Raw genomic sequence first — 27122 nt, 5'->3', positions numbered from 1 at the left:
GAGGGCTACAGGGGGGGGGGGGGGGCAGATATGTACAATACTGTGAAAATCATGTTTCATTTTTATATCCAACATTTCAAACCGTGATACTGATAACCTCATTTGTTATAAATAATTAAAATAGAAATCAATTGATTTATTTTTTATCTTTGTCTTAGGCTTTTATATATCTGCAGAACGTCTTCATATCAGACATTAAAAATATGCAAATCTTGAATATTGTTACATGCAGTGGTGCTTTTAACATTTATCTTTACATCATGTACCGTAAGTGATTTAATCACTCTTTTAATGTTTTTACATGTGTGATAAACAGTATAGTGTTAGAAGGAGATAGAGGGAGAATAGTGTATGCGCTTGTTTCAGTAAGCACAGGAAGTGCTCAGCCTCTCAGTCACACATTTCTATATACAGACACAAAAAAACGACAAATGTACTCATGTGATTTACCCTGTTTGCCCAAATGAGAACTATTTACCCATGTTTATGAGCAAAACAAAGAATAAAACTTGCTTTGTGAGAGAATTAGGCTTTTGCTGCAAAGTGTTTTAGTGGCTCAGTGTGCTACTTTCTGTACAATGAAAGTAGTGAGAGGCAACTGTGGCTGACAAGTACAAAAAATACTAACTTTTTATAAATATTATTACTATTTAATATAGCTGTTTTCTATGTGAATATGTGACACTGGCTGTGAAAACCCAGCTAAAGTCAATTTTGGTGATTTACTGTTTTCTACATAAAGTCATACGTCATAAGGTTAAGAACATTCTGTGAAAATTTTACTTTGATATCTTTAATATTGACTGAGTAAGACCATGTCAAAAATTGATATCATAAATATGAATGAAATTAATGGTTGAAATCAAAATTTGATGCTTGTTATCTCATAATTAGATTTTGAGACTTTAGCCTGGATTTCACAGAGAGGGTCACATATGTTTTAAAAAGTAATTTATTGCTGAATAGACAGTTCAAAAGAAATCTTCATTATAAATGTTTTTACTGTCTCTTTTGGTTAATTTAATGCACACTCGTTGAATAAAAGTATTAATTTCTTTAAAAAAAAAAACGTACTGTCAGAAGTGTACAGCACAGCGAACACAGCATGTTTTCTCAATGACCACCAGCTTAAGAGTGTTTCAAAGACAGAGGCTGTTAACCATTATTCACTTTTCTCTATCCTCTTGCCGACAAACACAAACTTAATTTTCACACTAATGAGATCCTCTCCAACAGCTTAGCAGTATGTCAGTCCAAATTCACACAGGATGCAGTGCTCGTGGTTTACATTTTGGGGGAAAAAAACAATTTAGTGAAAAAAAGGACAGACTAAGGGTGATTTGATTTAGAGCAGTTCCTCTCTGCTGGCCGAGTTTCTCAAGTTCGTCCTGTCCGGTGAGAAAACTGAGTCTAACACAGATTAATTTCAGCTCTTTTGAGTAATGAGTGCTGTTTTTCATCCAGCAATGATCGGTAAAATGGTCATCTTTACTGTGATTATTCTCAATGGAGTTTGTTAAGTCAAGCATAACTATAACTATTGCTCCAGGTATAACTGGACATAAAATTTGGTGATAAAACAGGCAAAAACCCTGCAAAAAATACACTGAAGGAGCGTCCTGATTCAAATCTAGAGATCAAAATATCCTAGAGTCTATTCTAGAGACATTCAAGCAAGAGCAGCCACTGAACACCTTAGCAACCTCATAGCAACAAACTCAGACCACTTACAACACCCTGAAAATCAGTGCAGCTTGACTGAATACTGAATGACTGAATAGCCCCTTGCAACCCACCAGAAGACCCAAACAACTACATTGCAATGCATTAACAACCACTCAAAACACCTTAATTATTGCATAGCAATGCCCTAGCAACAACCCAGAACACCCTAGCATTGTGACGGTTCTGAATGGACGTACAGCACTCACATTTTTCTGAAGTCTCAGGAAGATATTCATAAACAGAAAATGTTTCATACAGTAAGATGAAGGCCAATATCACCATCCAGAACACAACAACATTCTAAAAACTATTCAGAACACCTAAATGACAGCATAGCAATGCCCTGGTAACCACCCAGCAACATTCTAACAACTGTTCAGAACACCTTCAGGACTGCATAGCAGCACCCTGGAAACCACATAACAACATTCTAACATCTGTTCAGAACACCTTAAGGACTGCATAGCAACACCTTGGAAACCACATTGCACCATTCTAAAAACTATTCGGAACACCATAATGATAGCATAGCAACACCCTGGTAAATGAGGAATATTATACCATAAGATGAAGGTCAGTTTCACATTTTTTTCTAACCCAACTCCATACCGCTATAATTATGACATTATTGTTGGTGTTTTTAGAGAGAATGTTTCACACAGACCCACTGCTCTCTCTCTCTCTCTCTCTCTCTCTCTCTCTCGCTCTCTCTCTCTCTCACACACACACACACACACACACAGACTGCACAGTATTGGGAAACTGATGGCTGGGAATGCCAGCAAACCAGTCATATGAATCAGCCAGATTTGATTACATCTCTGTGTGCCTCAATGTGCTCTTTCAATTTCAGCTACACTACCTTCCTCTAAAATAACGCACACACACACACACACACACACGCAGTGAAAGCATGGCAGTGTTCCTCTGCTAATGTGGCAGGTTTGATTGGGATATGTGCTGTTATAATAGCAGCCATTGATAAGCTTTAATCGGATTCTCTGTGGCATTTGGACAGACAGTAACAGAGAGTCATGCACAGACCCGGCTCTGCTGTGGGCAAATGTCAGCAGTTCAGCTCTCAGCCTCACTGCACCCTTCACTGCCCAATGATCTATGTTTACATCTGTGCATATGGAAGCTTGTTTCTGGTACAGAATAGAAAAATAAAAAAAAGTTAATGGCTACTTTTTATCTCAGAATTGAGTTTTTCTGACTTTTTCTCACAATTGTGAGTTTTATATCTCACATTTCACGCCCTTTTATCACAATGAACAATAAAAAAGGTCATTAGTTTTTTTTTTTTCCCCAAGAGAAAATCTAAAATCTAAATAGCTTAAGCTGCATAAAAATTGTATTATTTATTTATTTATTTAGAGAAACAAATGAGACAACTTTACAATAAGGTCTCATTTGTTAACATTAGTTAATGTATCAATTAACATGAACTAACAGTGCTCAAATATATATTTTTTTTACAACATTCAATAATCTTTGTCCATTTTAGTTATAGAAATTTGGTTGTTCATTGTTTGTTCACGTTAGTTCACAGTGCATTAACTAGCCAAATGTTAACAAACGCAGCTTTTATTTTGACTTCGGTATGTTTTTCTTAAATTTGGTTGTTATTATTTGATTTGGTATTATTATTATTATTATTATTATTATTATTTAAAATACTTTTAAGAAATCCCATATTTTATTTTATTTTATTTTATTTTATTTTATTTTATTTTTAGTACTTGTTTGCTCCATTATTAATCTATTTTAAAAATTACCAAAAATGAACACTAAAATGGATCATGTAAGAGAGGTGGATGTGGGTTGTCACGGTTTGCCAGAAGGGTCTGCAGGAACCCTGCAGGAATTTGAGGAATGCTGGATAAGGAGAGAGTCCTGAGAGAAACAGAGGGCAACGGGGCCAGAGAGCTACAAGTGGGAGAGGCACTGAAAACAGAGAAAAAACAGATGGAACTAAAATAAAAGAGATGGAGTGCAAGGAAAAGAGAAAAGAGAGGGTGTGGAGAGAAAAGAGCGTCGAGGAGAAGGATCACACGTGTGTGTGTGTGTGTGTGTGTGTGAGTGTGATGGGAATAGGGATTATTAGGGAGGAGTATTTGAGGGTGGGGTGCGGAGCGGGGTTACACTTCTGATAATGTGACTCAAACATGACTAAAGCAAGGCAAAGCAAACACAAACCACAGCACTACAGTGTCTGACAGTTTACTTTGGCTTCAGGCTGAGACTGGCCTCCAGTCGCTAATAAAAATCCCATGTCAGGAGTTTAAAAATGTACAAAAGCCTCGTGGGAGGTGCAGAATTCCAAGAATCTTGGAAGGGATTCAAGATCTTGGAATTTTAGGATTTGGAACTGATTTCGGCTCGACTATTTCTGCTTTATTGGTTTTTCTTCAGTTGCATTGAAACCTGACGCCGGTTTTTTTTGGGGGGGGTTGCAAGCCCTGCAAAAAACCCCATGCATGGGAGAAGTGGTAAAGGTTAAGCATAGAGTTGGGGAATCTTTTCATTCATAATGACTGCAGCGGTGACTCACACAAACACCACTTGCCATGAGGAGCCACGTGACGAGATTTTACCGCTGTCATGTGCATTTTACACAAATGCCAATCTTTGCGGTTCTGTTAATAGACTTGTACCTTAATCAGAGTCTTCAAAGAGAAAATTCACACTGACATGAAACTTCTGCCATCATTTACTCACTCGTATGTCATTTCAAACCTGTATGACTTACTTTCTCCTTTCATACACAAAAGGAGACAAATCTTCACACCGCTCTTTTCCATACAATGACGCTTCATAGTGATCACAGTGGAAGTGTGAATACGTTTTTCAGTGAACAACAATAAAAACTGCAGCCATCACATTAAGCTATCATTTTTGGTGAACTGTCTCTTTAAGAGCTTCATAATCGTTAATTTGGCCGGGTTTATTTGGCAGTAACAGTGCCTGCAAATATACAGGAGTGGTTTAATTTCACACCCTTTCACACCCTGTTTTGTGTTGTGTCTGATTTTTATTTTCTCATAACTAGCTAAGTTGCAAATCCTGTTTGTTTTTCTAAACTGTTATGATTGTTGATATGCACATTATATATAGATTATAAAATGTATTTATTTATTTGGAAATATAAACAGTAATACAGTGAAGTGCTGATTAAAGATTACTGAATATTTCAGTTATTTCATATATATATATATATATATATATATATGTGTGTGTGTGTGTGTGTGTAAGTAATACTATAGAAAGATGTATGCAAACTATGTTCAAAATGTTTGATTTTTTTAAAACAAATTAACAATTTTATTCAGCATTTAAATGACCAAAATCAGTAAAAATCAGTGACAGTACATAAATACATTTATTTATTTATTTAAAATAAAATAAAATAAAATAAAATGTTAATTTGACCTTTCTATTTATCAAAGAATCTTGAAAAAAATTTATTAAGGTTTCCACAAAAATATTACGCAGCACAACTTTTAACAACATAATAATAAATGTTTGTTGAGCAGCAGATCAGCATATCAGAATGATTTCTGAAGGATCATGTGACACTGAAGACTGGAGCATTGATGCTGAAAATACAGCTTTGACCACATAAATAAATAAATTTTTTAAATATATTCAAATAGAAAACTGTTATTTTAAATTGTAATAATATTTCACAATGTTACGTTTTTTACTGAGTTTTGGATCAAATAAATTCAGTCTATCTCTCCCTCTCTGTCTCTTTATGTATATTACACAGTGTCTAAATACTTTTAGTGATTCAGTACAATGAACATTGTAGGTTAATCATTATTATTAAAGTACTGTGGGGAGTAACTAGTTACATGTAATGATGTTATGTAATTTAATTACAAAATAAATGTTAGTGTAATCAGTTACAGTTACTGAGAAAAAAATGTGTAATTAAGGTACAGTTACTTATGAAAACGATTACAAAGGGGGTTTCATCTGAATATTTTCTGTAAAAGCTAGGCTATGTTGAATTATATTAATTTGTTGCTTAGCCTGTTTTTTATGTGATCTGCCATTTAGTAAAGCCATGCTAGACTGATGCTTTTGATTGGTTCTCGTTTGAATTTTCAGCGCAGCACGTCAGCCAATCACTGAAAGCTTTAGGCCACAACCTGTCTGATTAACTGATTAACAGTCAAAAACATTTGTTAGAAATTTAGAAAAGTAATCCAAAAAGTAATCAGTTACTTTAATAAAGTGCTAACACAGTATGAAGGTCAGAGGTCACGCTGTGGCTGCTTTTATTCTGATGATGCTCAAACAGGCTGTTATCACATCATGAGCCTTTAACTCAAGCACTGAAGCTAATGAGTGCAGTTGCACAACATAGTGTCCACTTAAACACACGCATGCACTCATTATCAGTGACGCACAGGTCACTGCGCTGGGTTTCTGGTTTTGGAAATGATGGCCAACAGTCTTGCACTCTCTTTTTTAGTAAACAATGAAGCACAATGCCTATAGAAAAGAAAGAGAAAAAAAACAGGATGAAGTGTGAAGAGAGGCATATATGAAGTGTTTCCACGCTCTCTTTCCAGTGTTTTTGGGTATGTGGGTAAGTGTGGGCAGCTCAAAGCGTATCGCTCCGGTGCTCACAGTTCAGTTACTGCTGCTGGAAACCATTTATGTGAAAATCACCTACATCAGAGACCACCAGCACATCAATACACCAGTCTGTACTACATTACAGCATGGAAAAAACATAGAACGGACAGAGTGAGGGGCTTTTCAAGAAACATACACTCAAACAGTCCATATGTGCATGCACATATATATATATATATATATATGTGCATGCACATATATATATATATATATATATATGTAACCCCTCTCCCCAGGGTCCGCTCAGCCACACCTCGTTCTCGCTCCGAGTGGGTCTCGAACCCGGGTCTCCGGCATGGGAGGCGGACGCACTAACAAGGAGGCTAAATGGCTACAGCCACTAGCGTCAGTCGCTAGTGCGTCTCTTGAGATCAGGGGAGTGAGGTTTACCTGCACAGCACCTACTCGCTGGCCTCCGTTACACTCAACCCCCAAACCTCACCCCCATCCGGGTCACGGCACCAATGCAACCCCTCTCTCCCGGGTCCGCTCCACCACACCTCATTCTCACTCTGAGTGGGTCTCAAACCCGGGTCTCCGGCATGGGAGGCGGACGCACTAACAAGGAGGCTAAATGGCTCTAGCCACTAGCGTCAGTCGCTAGTGCGTCCCTTGAGATCAGGGGGGTGAGGTTTACCTGCACAGCACCTACTCGCTGGCCTCCGTTACACACACACATATATATATATATATATATATATGTATGTATATATATTCTCAGTTTCTTATGTTTCTTCATGTCATTCCAGACAGACTGGATGATGATCAGATCAGATCTCTGTGTGGAGCAAACAAAAATCTCACTGGATTATTACAATTAATACCAAATGAATGTTTGGAAATGCAGACAAAAGATAGAAATAACTGGCTTGAAACCATTTTTAGAAAATTCTAATGACCTAAGCCTTTTGTACTGTAGTGAATAAAACCTTTACTTACAATAATGCACGTTCAATGTAAGTCAGCGGGGAGTCATTCTAGAGCATTTGAAAACACTTTTTTGTTTGTTTGTTTTTGTTTTTGCGTTTTCACAAAAAAAGTGTTATTCGAGCTGTAAATTTGTATTAATTGTCATTTTGAACCACTATGTTTGCTCCATCTTTGTAGATAGATATATAATGTCCCTTTCTTATGTGTAAAATATTATATACTAACATTTATATATAAAACATCATATATATATATAAAACAATTTTGAATTACAAAAATAAAAACGAAAAAGAAATGGCATCAATAAGATGGAAGTCTATGAGGCAAGGCACTGCATCAGAATTAATATTACAAATAAACTTAAGATATTAATAAATATGCTATTAACTTGTATTGAATCTAGGACATTCCTTGCAATATGATGGATTATGGACTGGAAACAATGGTTTGTGGTTGTGTGTCTTGATATATTTGTTTCTTACAAACACAGTTTTCGCTTCACAAGACATTAACTGATGGACTGGAGTGGTGTGTGGATTACTTGTGGATTATTGTGATGTTTTTATCAGCTCTCGTTCTGACGGCACCCATTCACTACAGAGCATCCATTGCTGAGCAAGAGATGTAATGCTACATTTCTCCAAATGTGTTCTGATGAAGAAACAAACTCATCTACATCTTGGGTAACCCGAGGGTGAGTAAATGTTCAGCTAATTTTCATTTTTGATGACCTGTTCCTTTAACTGCCAGATGGGGTTTCAGGAAGCAAGAAGTATTGAGTTTTTCTTTGAGAGACGCAATTTCTTAAATTCCCTAAAATTGTCTCTAGAGAGATTTACAGAGCGCTTCGAGACAGATATAAATATGGGAACCTCTAGGTTAAAATGAGGAACTCCACAAAAAGACTAAATTCAGGGAAACGGCCGTTTTTTTGTTTTTCTCAAATAAAGTGTGGTGAATGGGATTTACAATAAAAGGAGTGCATAAATAATTAGAATAAGAAAACATAGTGAAAGAAGACACAGATATAATTCACTCTTTGCCCTAATAAAACCAGTCAAATAAAAACAAGTATGATGGAAAAACTTGTCACCATAAATGCATTCATATGGCTTTATGAGAGCACAGACTTTCCCGAGTGGAAACTGTAGTGAGATTTCAGTTTGCGGAGCGATATGGATGGCGACAGAGCTCGAGGCGACGCGGGGTACTTCCCAGCAAGCTCTGAGGTGGACGTGCTGTAACGCCACTGACAACATTTGACATCATTCGACAGCGGGCCCACCTTTTTCAACAACAACAATCCCGAAGAGGTGGAAAGAAAGGCTAAAAATAAACCCGGGCTGTGTCTCTACTCGTCTTCGCTCTTTCTCGTCCTCTCTCTCGCTAACGCTCATCAGCTCCTTTCAGTGGTTATACTGTGAAGTCGTCCCTACCGTATTTCAGTTCTGAAATCGGTCACACACAGGAAAAACACCTAGTAGCTGCTGTATTGAAAGACAGAGCTTGAAATCGTTGGCCAAGCCAAACAACAGATCAGTGAAAGGTCACGCTTACATTCTTAGGGTTTGAACCAGGTGCCACTGCTTCTTTTAAACTTACAATTTAAGATGCACCTTTGAGAATTCTAGATCCATCATCATCATCATCATTATTCTTATGTTCTCTAAAATTCAGAAATTGGGCACAATCAAATGTCATATAATAATATAACAGAATTTTTGCTACATGCTTGTGCATTCATGATGACAGCCTTGATGAAAAAAAACAAAACAAAACAAAAACTTTTTTTAGCATAACAAAAGATTCCTCAATTCTCGACAGCTATTAATTTACATATTCTGAAGCTGTTTTGTCTGTATAAGGTTTCTAGTTTGGCTATATGGTTCTCTGAAACAGTATTATTTTAGTATAATTTTGTTTTTGATTTAATTTAGTTAAAGTTTTAGTAATTTTGTTGTAGATTTTTGTCATTATTATTATTTAAATATGTATACATTTTTAGTTTTTAGTTTTAGTTTATTTAATTTAACTTTACGTCATGCAGGGAATTCTGGGAGTGTCATTTTACGGTTTTTCACTGTAAATTATATAAAGACTTTTCCTTTTTCACTTCCAAAAACCGTATTTTTAACAGTATTTTACTGTAAAATCACATCAAATGTAATTCACCGAATATAGTATGGAAACTTACTGTTAACCAGCTAACAGGTTTTTACTGTAGCATTTTTACAGTCTTTTACTGTTAAAATCACAATCATTTTTTACAGTGTAGTGATACTGAGAAATACTGCCTTTAATATTGTATTTTTATTTTTTAAAAATCATGTAAGTTATTTTACTTCTGTAATGTGATACATATTCAAGTGAAAAAGACCTGAGCACATCTTGACAAATCCTAATTGCGATGCAAAATGTCCAAATGTAACTACCGGCAAGGTTTTAGAAACATTGCATCACCCACAACAGCAGCCTTAGCAGTTATTTGTCCATCGGTCAGGAAACGTTACACAAAAAAGTATATATTTGTATCTTTAGAATAATGTGTACTGATGAATTGTGCACAATAACACCAGGATCATGTATTTAGAAAGAAAACAGTGTACATTTTGACTTGTTAGCTCCACGTGCATTTAACACCATGCATATGAAACCTTTTATAAAAATGTTTACAAAAGTATATGTCAGGAACTTTCAGTCCAGAATGTTTGTCCAACTTGAAAATACTTTTCTGATGTCTTTGCACATGAGGATACGGATGAAATTGAAATCCTCGACGGTCAATAAGGAAAAAAGATGCAATTACCTTTTTTTTATTCCGTGGCGGAAGCAGACTTCCATACAAAACAGACCTGCGGTTACACATGAAAACTTGTGCCATACCTGGTCTGAAAGCTTACAGTAGCTTTAACGTTACGAGACTATCTATGCAATAAAAGCATGATTTGTTATGATTTCACAGCATGTTCATCATGAATCAGAGCGCTACAGTAAGGATTTCCCTGGAAATTATTTATTAATAACTGGCCATTCCATGTGTGTTTTTCCAGGAAAGGTTTGGCCTGCCATCAACAGGTTTTTCCCTTCTGTGCTCGACATTTGTTTAGTGACTGATAAGGAAGCGCAAAACATAATAACGTCCTCTAATTGAGAGAAAAAGCGTGAGATGGTGTTGACATTGAGATGGTTACCAGGCAAGTAAGTTTGCACTTATGACAAATTTAACCTATGAGCAATGTAATTACTTCCAGTATCTTGGTAATACATCTCAGAGGAAAGTGCCTAATAGAGATTTCAACTTATTTCAGATGTTCCTCCAGAATTTCCTAATAAGTAAAAAATGAAATATCTACTGAGACAACTCTTAACACACAGAGTACAGTGCTTTGAAAATGTTTTAGCTCAGACTCTGACAATTTGGTGAAGAAACTCAGTTTATTCATATTGAGATTTCTGACCTTTGACTGCAGACCAATCGCTAGATGAGAAATGCAAACAATACAACACATACAATGATATGTGCACACAATATACAGAATAAACCAAATGCTACTGCATCACAAAAGGTCACCAGGTCACTGGATAAAATGACAATCACAATGCACGAAATTATTCAGCATGCACTTCCTGTGTAACTCAACATATGCTGAAAGGTGGAAACAAACACCTAATGCTCAACAGGAAATTGATCGAAGGCAAACCACCACATGCTTGACGAGTAGTTCATGTAAACTGGGTGTCTTATTTTGTGGTTTGAAAGCATAACAGAGACAAGAGGCTTTTCCATGCACTTATTTATAGACGTTACCTATTTATTCAGTTCACTGAAGACACCAGAGGAGGGCATCAAACACATGACCACATCTGAGAGGAACCTTTGCTACGACTCTATAAACAAACCACTCATGTGGATAATCCCAAAATTGTCGAGGACGAAAATAGTTTTCTCATATCCTGCTCAGTATGGAGCTACACTGTCATGCCATGCTCAGAAAATATTCCAGCAATATGTCCAGGCGGCTTGTGTGAGTGATTGCAGCTGATGTGTTCTGAAAGGTTAAAAAGTTTTTGTGCCACCTACTGATGCCTTTCCATTCCATTTATCAAATGGATTTATGAAATCAAAATTCATCTCAAAGTAAAGGGAAAAATAGTATCACTCCGCTTGCACGTTTGTTTAGTACTCATGAAACCGTGCAGATGGGCTCTTTTGGGCTGTTGACGTTGATGGTGTGGACATGTGTCTGCGTGTCTGGGAATGGAGTGCTTTAAGGATCGATCTTTGTCTGAAAGGATGTGCAGTCAGGTGACCTCTTCACCCTCTTGACCTCAGGGCTTCATGTGAGCCGGCCTCTGGGAGAACATGATGATGAGAGATCACATTTCCTGTCACCATTTCCAGGGCTGACCGGATTAATTAGTGGTGCTGCTAAGACAAGCATCACTAAAGCTGTTGATCATATGGTTTCTTTCAGTAATCAAATTGAGAATTTTTGCCTGAATGTTGAAAACAGGGTGAAACAGTGTGACAAAGACTTTGGGAGAAAGATTTTTGAAACAGGCCTGTAAGCAACTACCCAGAACACCAAGCAACCTCATAACAACACCCCAACATCAACCCAGAGCCCCCAGCAACCACTTAATAACACCCCAACATCCACCTAGAACACCTAGCAACCACTTAGCAACTCCCTAACATCCACCCAGAGCACCAAGCAACCACTTAAAACACCCTAACATCCACCCAGAGTACCCTAGCAACCACTTAAAACACCCTAACATCTACCAAGAGCACTTAGCAACCACTTAACATCACCCAAACATCCACCCAGAACACCTAGCAACCACTTGACAACACCCTAACATCCACCCAGAACACCTAGTAACCACTTAGCAACTCCTTAACATCCACCCAGAACACCTAACAACCACTTAACAACACCCTAACATCCACCCAGAACACTTAGTAACCACTTGACAACATCCAACAGAGCACCTAGCAACCACTTAACAACACCCTAACATCCACCCAGAACACCTAGTAACCACTTAGCAACTCCTTAACATCCACCCAGAACACCTAACAACGACTTAACAACACCCTAACATCCACCCAGAACACCTAGTAACCACTAAGCAACTCCCTAACATCCACCCAAAACACCTAGCAACCACTTAAAACACCCTAACATCCACCCTGAACACCTAGCAACCACTTAACAACACCCCAAAATCCACCCAGAGCACCAAGTAACCACTTATCAACTCCCTAACAACCACCCTGAACAACTAACAACCACTTGACAACACCCTAACATCCACCCAAAACACCTAGCAACCACTTAAAACACCCTAACATCCACCCTGAACACCTAGCAACCACTTAACAACACCCCAACATCCACCCAGAAAACCTAGCAACACCCTAACATCCACACAGAGCATCTAGCAACCACTTAACAATGACCACATAGCAACACACTAATATCCACCCAGAACACGTAGAAACCTCTTAACAACACCCTAACATCCACCCTAATATCCACTCAGAGCACCTAGCAACCACTTAACAAGGACCAACTAGCAACACATTAATATCCACCCTGAACAACCAGCAACCACTTGACAACACTCTAACATTCACCCAGAACATCTAGCAACCAGTTAACAACACACTAACATCCATATTGAACACCTAGTAACCATCTAGAACAGCCTAACAGCCACTTAGCAATTCCCTAGCAGATATTTAGTGATGCCTTCACAACACTGAACACCCTAGCCTCCATTTGGCAACACATGAACTCTCACCCAGAATACCTTAGCAACATATTTGTTTATCATTGTTTGAACACAAACCCTGCCCCAAACTTATGCCACTGGCCTTCAAGCTTTCTGATTTGCTGTTTACATTTGATTTCTCAAGACACATATTTCATACAGTATATGTCAGGAAGTATGGACATTTTATGCAAAGTATTCCAAAACAAACTGTTTGCAGCCATTTTATAGTTGTCGTTTTTTTTTTTTTAAGTAACAGTCCGTGAACGCCTAAGCTGATTGTATCTTTGCTACCTAAACAACGAGAGCGATATCAGTTTGCAGCATGTGGCGGTCCAGATGGACGGGCAGTTCAGTACGGTTGCCAACAGCTGGATGATCCGAGAGCTGCCCTCAACACTACTGTGATATTCCCAGTGGATGAGAGGATGGATACAGGACAAGCCAGCGGCCGAACAGAGAGCAACACTTCCTGCTCAGGACAGGAAAAGCTACCGCTACTCGGTCTTATCACTAATAGCACAGGCGCTCCAGAGAGACAAGGGTACAGCAGAGAGCGGATAATGAGAGGAAGAGGGTTTTAAATCCGTGTGTAAATGAATACCCCTCGAAACCTGGGAATCTCAGGCCACTTGAGACAAGCTTGATCGCTCTGAAAACACAGACCGTACAAAGAGCAAATCTGACTTGGGTTTCACGTTAGTTCAGAAGCTACCGGGTGTCTTGCATTCGTGTCAAATTTCCATGGTTTGGTCTTCAGGGATTATGCCATGCTATTCATTGACTACTTCAGCAGAAACTGGCAGCACGCATAACCAGAGCTTCTCCCTTTAAAGTTCAAAACTAAAGACTTCAACATATTACATGTTTACTTCCCAATTTTGATGTTAAAACGGGCATATCGCATAGACAAAAGCGAGCAGCCGTGAAATTTTGGGGAAACAGGCGTCTACATCAGTCTGAGGGACAAATGCATCACAAGGCTGGCCGCAAGGCCACTTCCTCATGGATGTGAGAAGAGGGCATTTCCTCCCAAATCTCCACCACTGGCTCTGCCATGTCCACAAAACGATCAAATCCTTGAAAAACTCTCAATGAATGCATCTTTCAGTTTCAATGAAGAAACTTCTTGTTATTTAGTCCATGACGAGGCAAAAATACGGTAAATTATCACTCATTCCAGTTCTAGTCACTTTTAGTAGGCAAAACCTGGTTTTATAGCCTGATGACACCTTTTAAAATCTACCGGTGCATTAAAGGTCACATATTGTACACCTTTCTGGAGTTTTATTTTAGGTTTTGATGTCCTTAAGAATATATATTTGCGGTATAAGTACCAAAAACCATCTCAATATATTTTTTACAGCTCCTCTCTCAGGAGCTCTGCTGAGAACAGGTCGATTTTGGCCTGTCTAATTAATATTCATGAGCCTCTCTTCTGATAGTCACAACGGTTCGTGAAAAATCACAGCTACTTTATGCAGGCTGTGTGCAGTTTACTGTGGACTGACTGTTTTGAAACTTTATGGTAGTTACATAGCACCTAGACCTCAGTTATCATGAAAAAAGCCAGGAAATTTCAGTTTTGACAATATGGGACCTTTAAAGAGCCCAAAACCAATACAGTCATCTGAAGAACTTATAATAACCCTTTTAGTCAACTCTTGAAAAGTGGACCTTGATAAGAAGAAGCAAAGGAACCTTTAAAGACATTTTAAGGCCATACATGGCAGCAGATATGCAATGTTATTCCACCCACTCACTCACACACACCATCACTTTATCCTCCCTTTCTGTTTCCCAAACCCAAAATATTACAAATCATGTCCAAGCCATTTAAAGCCTCTCGGGAGTTCTCTTGTCTCTTGTTAAGTATTTGACACAATCATATCTGACACAAACATTCATAGAGACAAGTGTGGACTTTTGTTGAAATATGCATCTAAATTTAATATAAATCTATAAATGTATTCTGTCACATGTATCTTGTAGCACTGATTGGTGGGTTTTAGGACAGTTATTCTATAAGTATTGTTATATAGACAGAATTATTTTACATGTTGCATTAATTACATTGTAATAACATGATTCATAGTCCACAAGTTCGTGTCACTTTTGGTAGGCAAAACCTGGTTTTACAGCCTGATGGCGCCGTTTTAGATCTACTGGTGCGTTAAAGAACCCAAACCAATACAGTCATCTGAAGAGCTTATAATAACCCTTTTAGTCAACTCTTGAAAAGAAGCAGCTAAGGAACCTTTGAAGAACATTTAAGAGATTGCATGGCAGCAGATATCCAATCTTATTCCACCCACCCAGAACACACACACCAACCATCACTTTATCCTCCCTTTCCGCTTCCCAAACCCAAAATATTACAAATCCCGTCCAAGCCATTTAAAACCTCCCGAGAGTTCCCTTGTCTAACATCTCGAGACATCTCTCATTTTGCCTTTTCTAAGTCATGGGACTGTTATTTATCCCAGACTGACACAGATGCACATATGCCGTCTGACTCACTTCAACTCAGGGTCGGTCTGTTTTCAATTTTCGCACCCCTCCACCCACAAAAAGAGACGTTACTTCCACAAACAACAAAACAAGTGAAGAAAACGGCTTGCATGCTGCTAAAAATCCCCCTCCTTTTAAGACGCACACAGAGGCAGCTAACAAAAGCCACTCTCCCTGAGACTCCTAAACTCTTATCAGCGCTTTCCTTCCCCTCTGCGCTAGAGCGTGGGAGCGCGGAGGAGAAAACCTGCACCCGCAAACAACAGGAGGAAGCCAGTAATCTGAGTCGAGGCGCTCCGAATGATCCCAGGCAGCGGGGGAAGAAAGACAGCCTGAGAAAGCCTGACAGGAAAGGCTCGGACGGGACCGAGATGTCACAAAACTCAGTCGAAAATTGAGGGAAAAGTTCTAGAGACCTGAAGCGCGCTCTTGATGATGCTTCCTGTCAAATCAAACGATAGCTGAAGAGAGGGATCTTAAAACAGACACTTACCAGCAAGTCGAGCGTACATGCAGCGTGTCGGGCTCTACAGCGTCTCTATGTCCATAATCTAATGTCTCACGGTGTCCAGCCAGCACAGTCAGTGTCCACAACAAAAGACATGAAGGAGTGAACACGGGAGGACGGGAATGTCAAGGCTCTTAGTGAAACAGCCTCTTTCTGTTTCCTCTGTTCATTCAGAGTCTACTTACACTAAGTTGGCAATGCCTCTTGGCGGGAACAACTTGTTTCAGGATTCCCCAAATGTCTGAAGCTGCAAGCGGAGGAAGAAAAGGAGAGAAAAGAGAGAGTGTGTGTGTGTGTGTTTGGTGCTAAAGGGAGGGCTGGGGGGTTCGGGGAGGGGGGAGGGACGCGCTCTAAGGAGGCCGGGGCCATCTATGCCAGACAATAGCAGGAAAATGAACATCAGACGCTAAAAAGCAACAGTCAGATTATTAGAAAGTGCTAATAACAACTACAGGGAATGAAATAACAACAGAATGAATGTTGTTGTTGTACTTATTTTGGAAGATTTAGATATTTCATCTTTTTTAAGTGTTAAAGGGGTCATATTTATGCACCAAGAGCTGGTAACACTCCAAAGAGAAAGGAAAAATTGAAATCGCATCATATGACCCCTTTAAAAGAAAATTCATTTTTTTTTTTTTTTAAATCTCTCCTATTTTTTCAAGTCAAGTCAGCTTTATTTATATAGCCCTTTTAACAATACAGACTGTGTCAATAGCAAAAATAGTGTGTAATATAATGCAAAACAGTAAACACTCTTACTACACAACCTTATGTTCTTCCAAACCTGTGACTGTTATTTATTTTGTGGAACAAAAAAGGAGAAAGCTTGTATATTTTATGGTGATCATGTTAGTAAACCCCACCAAAACACAAAAATATAATATAAAATAAAATAAAAGAATACGAATACGAATAATAAAAAAAATAAAGGAACCATTTAATAATCTTCCAAAGTCAAAACGTTCCAAAGTTTTGAGGAACATTATTAACAGTTGAGGCTCTTAATTCTCATTCATAATTGTGCTTATAGGGGTAAAAAACTGACACATCCGGACATATTTGACTTCTAGATTCACTAATATTTTGTATTTGTACTGAAGTGAAGAGGAAAATTCACTGAAAATTATTTAAATTTCAGCACTATTTCACTTCATAAGGTGTGTGAATGTAATGCATCATCCTACTTTATTATACTTATGGTGTTTCTGGTCATTGCCACTATAAACTGTCATTGCATGGAAAAGAGCTGAGTGGAGTTTCTTCAAAAATTATTTTTAATTCCATTGAAAAAACTAAATCATATGCAGGTTTGGAACAACATAAGGGGGAATAAACGATGTATTAGATGCCCTGTGGCTGTTTTTTTCTTGTGTTTAAAGAAGTACACTTATGTGTTGACTAATATACTAAAGCACATTTCAAGTATCATTTGCAAAGTATATGTAAAGTATAATTTTAACTGTAGTGTGTTTTTCAATTTTACATTTAAAATAAATAGCCGATGTTTTAGGTGTACTACACTGCAACTTCATCATTACAAATAAAAAATTACAAATAAAAGTTTATTTAAATACATGACATACACATTTCAATAGAATTTACCTTAAATTTGAGTTTATCATAATGCTTGTCAGTACATTCATTCTGCAATACACTTTAACCATACTCCAAATACAACAGAATTAATTATGTAAATTACACATAAAGATGTAGCCTACTTGAGTCTTACTTCAGTGAGTGTGTCAAAAACTACTCATAAGTTCAACAAATTGCATTTAATGTAAATTTAAACTAAATTTTAAGTATATCATTACCATGTTAAGCACTAAAGATATGCAGCTATATTACCATGCAGCTGAACAAATTCACACACACATCCGCAGACAAGTTTTGACACATAAGTGCCAAATATTGTCCATTTTGTGACATATTCAGTTTGCTTTTCATGGCAAACAATTCCTTCAAATATCTTCTCCATTTTTCTTTTTTAATTATAGAGATGTCATTTTGACTGCAGTATGAGTTTTTTTTGTGTGTGTGTGCAAAAACTGCAAATGTACTTGTGTACAATTTAATCTCATTAGATTTGGTGTCAATAGGTCTTTGGTCCTGCAAACACTTCTTGTTTAGAACAAATTTAGCTCAGTTCATGTTGGTTGGATTTAGTTCACAAAACGAGATGTGCGCTATATATGAGAGAAATTTTAACCACAATGAATTTGCATGTCTGTCTGTTCACTTCTTTGTATCTGTGTGTGTTTCTGTACACACACACACACACACACACAATAACAATAAAACCTAACTTCCCTGTAATGAGGTCTTTGGGTCAGAGCATTACACTACAAAATACTTCATTATTAGGTCTGATTGCTCACACATCGGGACAAATTTCACCGTTCTTAATTCAATTTCTGGAGTGAAGACATTGGGACTCAACTGATGCTTTCACAGAGCTGAAAAAGAGAAAAAAACATGATTGGAAAATGTATCACTGTAATGCAAAGTTAATCTTGCGAGGTTTTTAAAGTTCTGCCATATTTGAGATTTTACTAATGAATGCCATGTGAACCTTTAAGTTTCATTTCCATGATTAAGCTAATAACATGAAATATAACTGTAATGTGTTTTACTTATTTAGCCTAGCTAACCTAGATTTTCACATAGACTTGACATATATCTTTTACTTTATAATCTAGACTTGTTGCAGGTTGCAGATACAAAGAATAAGTATTTTTTTTTAAATAAATATGAAAAAGATTACATATTTATATTTATATTTCCTATAGCTTTTAATAATTCAAATATTCCTGCTTTTAATAGCAAATGTTGTTATAGCTGACACAAACATTATTCACAGACAGTCACAGAGACAAGTGTGAATTTTTTGATGAAATATGCATCTTACTATAATATAAATCTAGATGTATTCCATCACATTTACCTTGTAGCACTGATTGGCAGGTTTTATGACACAGTTATTCTATAATTATTGTTATATAGACAGAATTCTTCTACTTGTTGTTATAAGTGCATTTATTACATTGTAATAACATGATTAATAGACATGTCAACACACACAAGCCCATGAGGACTTTCAGAAAGAGGGTTTATCTGAAGCCACAACTGTTAAATATTGTCTAAATGCAAGGGGGGCCTCAGAAAGCATATGAGTTTAATTTCGGTCATTGAAAACAACAACATGCGTCATTATGAATGGCATGGCGAGCAGAGAAAATGTGGTTATCATTAAAATGACTAAACACACAGATGAGTGTTCTCCAGAGGCCAGGATACACAGACACACACACACACTTTGATGGGGTCATACTTTAAATGCTTCCTCTAAGTGTATTAGAGAGATTCGCTGTTATGATACTCACTGATATCATACACACTGCATTGATCACAGTGTTACGCAGTTAGATCAGTGAAAACATCCTTATCACAGTCCGAAATCACGTCTACAAATCTAACAAACCTTTTCCCATTACATAACACATTTTTATGTCATATTTAATTATATTTGCAATTATTGTCCTCTAAACGCATCTGATGTCCTGAAGCAAATCATATTGCAGGCAAGACTTTTCCCTGCTTTTATATTTTAGATGTTTTTGCTATATTATTGGCGGTGAGAGTGAAGAAATCAATGGAAAATCAAGGACAAGAGGAATAAGATCAGACATGTCATTGCATGGATTTGAACCTGTAGCGCCTGCATTAGCACCACGCATAGCTCAATGTGTCTGAAGCACATGCACTAACCACTAGGCCACATTTCTGAGGTTTCAAACTGGAAAATACATGTATGTTTTACATTTGTGCTAATTGTTTCTAACTATCCCAAACAATTCAAATCTGGGTCATGTTTCCTAAACTCACTGTTGACAAATGTATTTAAAAGATTCCAACCAAACCAAAACCATAATGACCCATTTAATAGAATAGTTCATCCAAAAGGCAATTCTGCCATTTACACGTCCTCAAGTTGGACCTTTATACTGGTACATTTTTGTGAAACATAATCAGAATAATCCACAAGTAATCCACACCACTCCAGTCCATCAATTAATGTCTTGTGAAGAGAAAAGCTGCATGTTTGAAAGAAATCTATCCATCATTTTAACTTAAAATTGTCACTTCCCACTAAATTACGAGTCCTCTATTTGTAACTGCTTTCTTTAGTGTCTTTTATCTAAATCAGGAATATATGCACAGATCAAGCACTGTGCATTTTAGGCACACAGCCAAGAGGTTAAAATAGTGCAGCAGCGTGCAAACAATACCAGGGCTTTTTCTGGGTCGATGAACATCCTACGACCAACAATTTTATACCCATTTAGTTTGTATATAATCAGATGCTTCCTTTTCCGACAATTCATCCAAGCATGTTCAACAATGAGAGGACAGAGATGGACAGACAGTCAGGAATAGAAGAAAACAATGCAATGCATACACAACATCAGAGAGCAAGACTACATCCCTTATAAATATTTACCATGGTAACCACAGGGTCTGGAAAAATACAGGAAGGCTGCCGCTCAAGCTTGTTGGGTTACAGGTTACCACAGGCACGCAACACTCACATTTTCTTCAGAATATGTAAAAAAAAACTTAATTTTACAACAGTGATGGTGTCTGTAGTAACTATAAGATTGTGGTGAAAATGTTCACCAATGTATAACTTTGTAGGGGATGCAAAGATGCAAATGCATATAGCAGCAAGAAAGAGCAAGAAGAAGGGGTGAAAAATCAAGACCGTAGCCGCCTCTCTGTCTGTGTGGTCCGGTTTTTGGAGCAGTTTTGACAAGCAACTGACTCAGTTCTGTTGAATGGCAGATCTAGCACAACTGTAACGTAATCCTTCAACCAAACACACAGGCACAATGAGAGAGACACAAACAGATGCTCGGCCGTCTCTCAGGGGAGGACAGAGATGCTGGTGCAGATGCTCAGCTGGGCACCGTTTCAACTATTTCCAACATGACTGACCATCAGGGAAACATCCTCCCTAAAGGAGTTAGTGCTGCTGGACACGATATTCTGATTAGCTAAATAAATGTGTTGTAACGAATTAGTCCACTGAAGGCGAATTGAAGTGAGAACCCAAGTGCATCAATGGGAAACAAGACACATGACTAAAACAACCAATCAGAACATGACACATACACAAGGCAGAGAGACATGAGGCAAGGGAAGCATGGCACTAACATCAGGAAACAATTACAAAATAAAAGACATGGACATGAACATGAAACAAAAACAAAACCCAAACCCCACATTACATGTGTGTTCAGTACGATGAATGTTTGATCCAAGGAGTTACTAATTAATCACTGTAAAAAAACAAACTGTAATAATCATGAAAAGATTTATTCGCACTAAATCCCCAAATGTATCTAGAATCAAAATAAGGTAATTATACTACCCTTTAAAAGATTGTGATCAGTAAGATTTTTGTAAGAAATTAGAATATCTCGCAATTCTGACTTTTATTCTCGCAATTCTGACTTTTTTTCTCAGAATTGCGTGATATAAACTTGCAATTGCGAGTTAAAGTCCAATTTTGAGGGGGGAAAAAAGACTGATATGTTCTCAGAATTGCGAGTTTATATCTCGCAGTTCTGACTTTATTTCTCAGAATTGCGACTTTATGTCTCGCAATTGCGAGTTTATATCTCAGAATTGCGGCTTTATATCTCTCAATTATGACTTTTTAACTTGCAATTGCGAGTTTATATCACACAATTCAGAGAAAAAAAGTCAGAATTGTGAGATAAAAAGTCGCAATTACCTCTTTTATTTTTTATTCAGTGGCTGAAACGGACTTCCATAGTTTTCAGCATTGATAATAATCAGAAATGTTTCTTGAGCAGCAGATCAGCATATCAGAATGATTTCTGAAGGATCATGTGACACTGAAGACTGGAGTAATGATGCTGAAAATTCAGCTTTGATCACAGCAATAAATTACATTCTACTATATATTCACATAGAAAACAGAATATTGTGAATTGTAATATTATTTCATAATATTTGTCATGGCGTGTGTGGAGAGAGAGGGCACGACATGAAGATAATCAATCTCAAAACACATTTAAATACTAGAAGCAAACAAGGTAGGTAGCGATGAGTCCGAACACCAACTAAAGACACAGAGGGCTTGAAATAGACAGGGTAATCGACTTAAAGGCAAGAGAGGTGTGCAAATTAACTAATTAATGACAGGAACACAAGGAAAACGCAATTCAATTTTTTGCGAATTCCCTCTATTGTGTTGCACAGTTGGTTAAGATGTGGAGACTTCTGCTTCAAGACAACATGGATAAAGTTGACATGAGTTGACAAAGAGCTCCACTAGTCTAAATCACAACTCTTCCAGTACTAAAACAACAGTTGGCGATCAGAATGAGCAGAATAACTCCACACAAGACCAGGGCGTCTTCAACAACACCTTTTTCCAGCTAACTTGGTTTCATGAAAAAAGAAAAAAGAAGAGAGAGGCTGCGATTGGTCACACGTTCTTATATCATCATTGAACTGTCTGGCAGATTGGAAGTATATGGAGAACCCATTTCCCCACCCAATTCTGGCAGGACCACAGAGCAAAAATAAATAAAGTGAAGAAAAACAGCAGAAATCTTTGACAGTGTGAGCTCGCAGGCCAGTAGGCGTCTGAAGGGAACACGCAGCTCATTGAGGGCCCCAAGTTAAACAAGTCTGTTTTTTGTAGGTCACCATTACATCATGGACTTCACGGAAAAAATCGGAGACGCTTTCATTGTGACCTATTTTAGTTAGCGACACACCTTTAGTTGCATTCTGATGTGTTTCTCACAGCGAGCACCAGAGAAATGGCCTGAATCTATGATAGGTATGCACTTACAGGGAAAACACTGTTTTGTTTTCTCCTCTGTTGATACCAGCTGCTGCTTTTCAAGCATGCGGAAGCCCAGATGTCACTTATCAGCGGCAAAATGTGTGATGTGTCTGAACTATGCCTCCAGTTATCAGAGTCCATCCTGTCCAATCGATCGCTTTCCGACAGCTCAGTGCTCATGCGCTTTTTATTTTAATGTTGTTGTAATGCTGTTTCTAAAAGGTGCTTCTCAAAGTCCATGAAATGGAGAATCAAAATATTCTTGATATTTACACATATAAGAGGTTACTCTGCAATAAAAAACATTAATTAAGCAATTAAGCAAGCCAAAACACTGAAACAGACTGTTGCGATCTTTGTGGTTGCGTTGTTACCGTTTCTTCTGACTCAGGTTCAGCGATATACTGCTCTACCGCAACGCTTGTCATCTCGAGTATCAAAATAGATACAGTGCGCTGAAGTTAGCCAATCACAGCACTGGGCATTTACTTCCATTTCTGCAAGAGGTAACGCCCCTGGAAGTTGAGTATTTTTCAAAGAGAGTGAAAATGAGGATGGAAAATGATTATTTTTACTAATATTTGGTGCTAGATACTTTGCAAACTTTATAAACCAACTTTGAGTAACATATATAACTTATGACTGCTTTTGTGCTCCAGGGTCACATATAGTACATATAGTGTATACACACACAATAGTGTACTAAATAATGTAATGGATTCCCAGATGACCTAAAGTACAACATTTGCCAAAATTAGCAGAATACAACAGGGAGTACTGTATCCCTCGACTTGACCTTCCATTTCCAATGTGATGAATGATGCAATTGGACTACACTTGGATTAAAAATGCAAAATAACATTTTGTATTATTGCAGAGATAAGCGGACACCAATCATTGAATTACAATGAAGTGAGAATCAAAAACCTACTTAAAAATAAGAAAAACAGACACTTGTACAAGACTGTACAGTATACAGTGTACTTGGCTTTAATGAGGGAAAGAACTACAATCCCACAAAGCACTGCAAATGACATTATCAAATTAAAAACAATGGATAAATGAAATATATATATATATATATATATATTGATTTAAAACTGTTGACAATGTATATAGAAATAATATAACTTACTTTTATTGGAAATAATAAGGTAAAATTAGAGTGGGCAGAGCTCTTTTGCCACTATTTCCTTGTTTCGATTGTCCGATTGGTGGAGATTTGTTTGCAGAATCATGGGTAATGTAGTTTAAAAAACTTAAAACTTAGTTAAAATAATGAGTTTGAATTATACTGGCTGATGGCTTCAACAAAGAATTATACCATCAATTAACAACTTCATAAATCAGATATTTATAAGTTATCATTAAAAATCAATTCCCCTATGAGGAAATGAATGGTATTTTTACTTCTGGACTATTGCACTAAATTGCATACAGTTTCACATACTATTTTTTTATAAAATAGAACAAATTCAAAGCACACTGTGCAGTATCTGAACACATTAAATCGGAAGAACTGCAGAAGAACAGCCAATCAGAGCTGCTCTAGAGTTTAACCCTCACCAATGGAAATGAGCTCATTTGACTATACGGTAAATAAACATGCTCAGTCATTTGCAATTAGGGGACTAATTAAAGGCTAACTAGCAGAGGAAGTGGTGAGTGTGTTTTTAATTCACACGCTCGGCTTCAGACGTGAGTCTGAGTCACAGGTTTCAGCTGGAAACCTCACATACCTTCATTTCCTCATTACTCTCCAGGTACTTATTGCTTCAGGATGTTTACCAGCACTCTAAGTTCCCTAAATATTTCCTTGGTTAATATGGATGACTGCACGGAAATGGTGCCCTCTGATGATGATTTAAGAGCCATTTTGTGGGTATTATTTTAGCCCTGGAGGACACTGAAGACCTCATTTTGGAGATGTTGGAGAGACAGTATTGAGTTAACTCTTTCCAATGAGTTCTAGAAATTATTTTTTTAGTCTTTCTCTCTCTCTCTCTCTCAGGGTCACTCTGTCTGTCTCTGATGAATGGATCCCTATAGGCCGCTCTCAGAGGTCGAGTACTGACTTTGACCTCAGTAGGAGCAGAGCAGCACACAGGTCATGTTGACTTATTCTCCTCCGAGTACAACTAAACTACACCACATGCTGTCCCCTCTCTTAAAAACAAAGAATAAACAGATCTAACATGGGTTTGCTTGTTTTTTTTGTTTTTTTAAATGCTATGCTGTCAAGTTTTTTCCAGTGTTGTACTGTCTGGTATAAAAGTAAAACAATAAACTTTTTTTTTTTTTTTTTTGGAAGATATTATTGTATTAATTATTTTTTCAGGATAATAATGTGAATTTAAGTGGAACTACAGTTGTTTATTTATGATCTGGTACTGTAGGCAGTATAGGGTGAAAAATGGGAATGATTCTGAGGTGCACAATTATTTCTACTGCCTGTGGTAAAAAGCTAGTCAGTATCAGTAGCATTTTTAACATGCACAGCATGTTCTCTTGACACATCAACATATGTGTTTTCTTATGTAAGATATAAAAATGGTCAAATCATAGTACATGTTTACAGTGAATAATATGTTGTTTGAGATGAAAGTGCTTAAATAAAACTCGTATTTTCTCTCACTATTTGCAACATTTTGTTGGAGTGAATGAACATCTAATGTGAAGATGCACTGAAAAAGATATAAGGAATTGGGTCTTCTATTTTGTTACTTGCTGGCTGAAATATTCATCAGAAATATGAAGTAGTGTCAACCCCAAGTTCACCCATTTTAGAAATAAAATAGCAAAATTGTCAAAATTTCAAAAATAAACTTAGAATTGTACTGAACTGTATACTGTACTGTATGTTACCACAAATTAAAAGTTTAAACAAATTTTCTTTCTTTTTAAGTCTGTACATTAAAGTATGCTGTATAGAACCTAACTTTGATCTTGAAAAAATATATATAAAGGAAAGCCAGGGCTAGTTTTATCATTTCCTATTTTTCTGTTTTATTCACAGGTACAGTATTGTAAAAATGCTAATAAATAAATAAATTTAGGTATTTATTTATATTTGTCCAATTTTGATATAGGCTATTTTGTAGTTCTTAAATTAAAACATGTCTAGGCAGTGCAACTCTTCTCATTATCTATCATACTGAAACAATGACATAATCCATGATACCCCTATACCAGGACATTTTTAGTATTTTACACGCCAACTTCAAAAATTGCTTTTGTGAGACTGCAAAGACTTGGACTGTGATAGTCCTTCATATAATAGACAAGAAACTTTCCACACCAAAAGGTGGCACTGTCAGTCTGGCTTACTTTCTTTTTTTCAACATAACCCGCCAAACTCTCCGCGCGTCTTCTGTGATGTAGCAATGGCGACGCGAGCCAAATCAGGTGCGTATAACACATGTTTGGAAACTTCCATGTAATAGCAGTAGTCGATAACGTAATGAGTTTCTAATGTTAACCAGTCATTATGAAATATCCGTAGTAGCCTTATTAAAAAAATAATAATAAAATGTATATATATATATAATATTGCATTGCACTGAAACAGATTGTGTATTACTTCAATCTTTTGTGCTGCGTATCACATTAGCAGATTGCGTTTTCTTGTTTGTCACGTTATGCTTTTTCAGTGGGAGTCGAGCTGCTTGTGTAAGGTCACGCTTTACAATCTCAGTCTTTGTTGCCCATATTAAATACTTTTTTATATATATGAACACACACACACACGTTTACTTAGTTATCTAAATGGGGACATTCCATAGGCGTAATGGTTTTTATACTGTACAAACTGTATTTTCTATCGCCCTACACCAACCCTACACCCAAACCTACCCCTCACAGGAATCCTTCTGCATTTTTACAATTTAAAAAAAACTTTGTTTACTTTATTTTTATACCAGTTTTACAAATGAGGACGTCCCCAAAGGGAGGTTTTTGGAGATTTTGTCAAGTTTAGCCCACTTTTGGGTACAAAGGTATGGTTAAGTAGGTACACACTCACAGGTTTTTGGAGATTTTGTCAAGTTTAGCTCACTTTTGGGTACAAAGGTATGGTTAAGTAGGTACACACTCACACTCTCTCTCTCTCTCTCTCTCTCTAAACCGAACAGA

General features: G+C 37.2%; 1 protein-coding gene across 1 annotated transcript in view; it reads right to left on the bottom strand.

Annotated features, from left to right (window-relative positions):
* hdac7a (histone deacetylase 7a) overlaps positions 1–16367 on the bottom strand; it is a 95994-nt gene extending 79627 nt beyond the window's left edge. The window contains exon 1 of the mRNA XM_016513659.1: positions 16091–16367. Within this exon, the coding sequence (XP_016369145.1) occupies positions 16091–16109 (19 nt within the window). The 5' untranslated portion in view covers positions 16110–16367. The remainder of the gene's footprint in view (positions 1–16090) is intronic.
* Positions 16368–27122: the final 10755 nt, after the last annotated feature.

The sequence above is a fragment of the Sinocyclocheilus rhinocerous genome, unplaced genomic scaffold (genome assembly GCF_001515625.1).
Source record: "Sinocyclocheilus rhinocerous isolate Xijiao unplaced genomic scaffold, SAMN03320098_v1.1 scaffold776, whole genome shotgun sequence".
Lineage (NCBI taxonomy): Eukaryota > Metazoa > Chordata > Actinopteri > Cypriniformes > Cyprinidae > Sinocyclocheilus > Sinocyclocheilus rhinocerous.
This window is presented reverse-complemented; position numbering and strand designations above follow the sequence as displayed.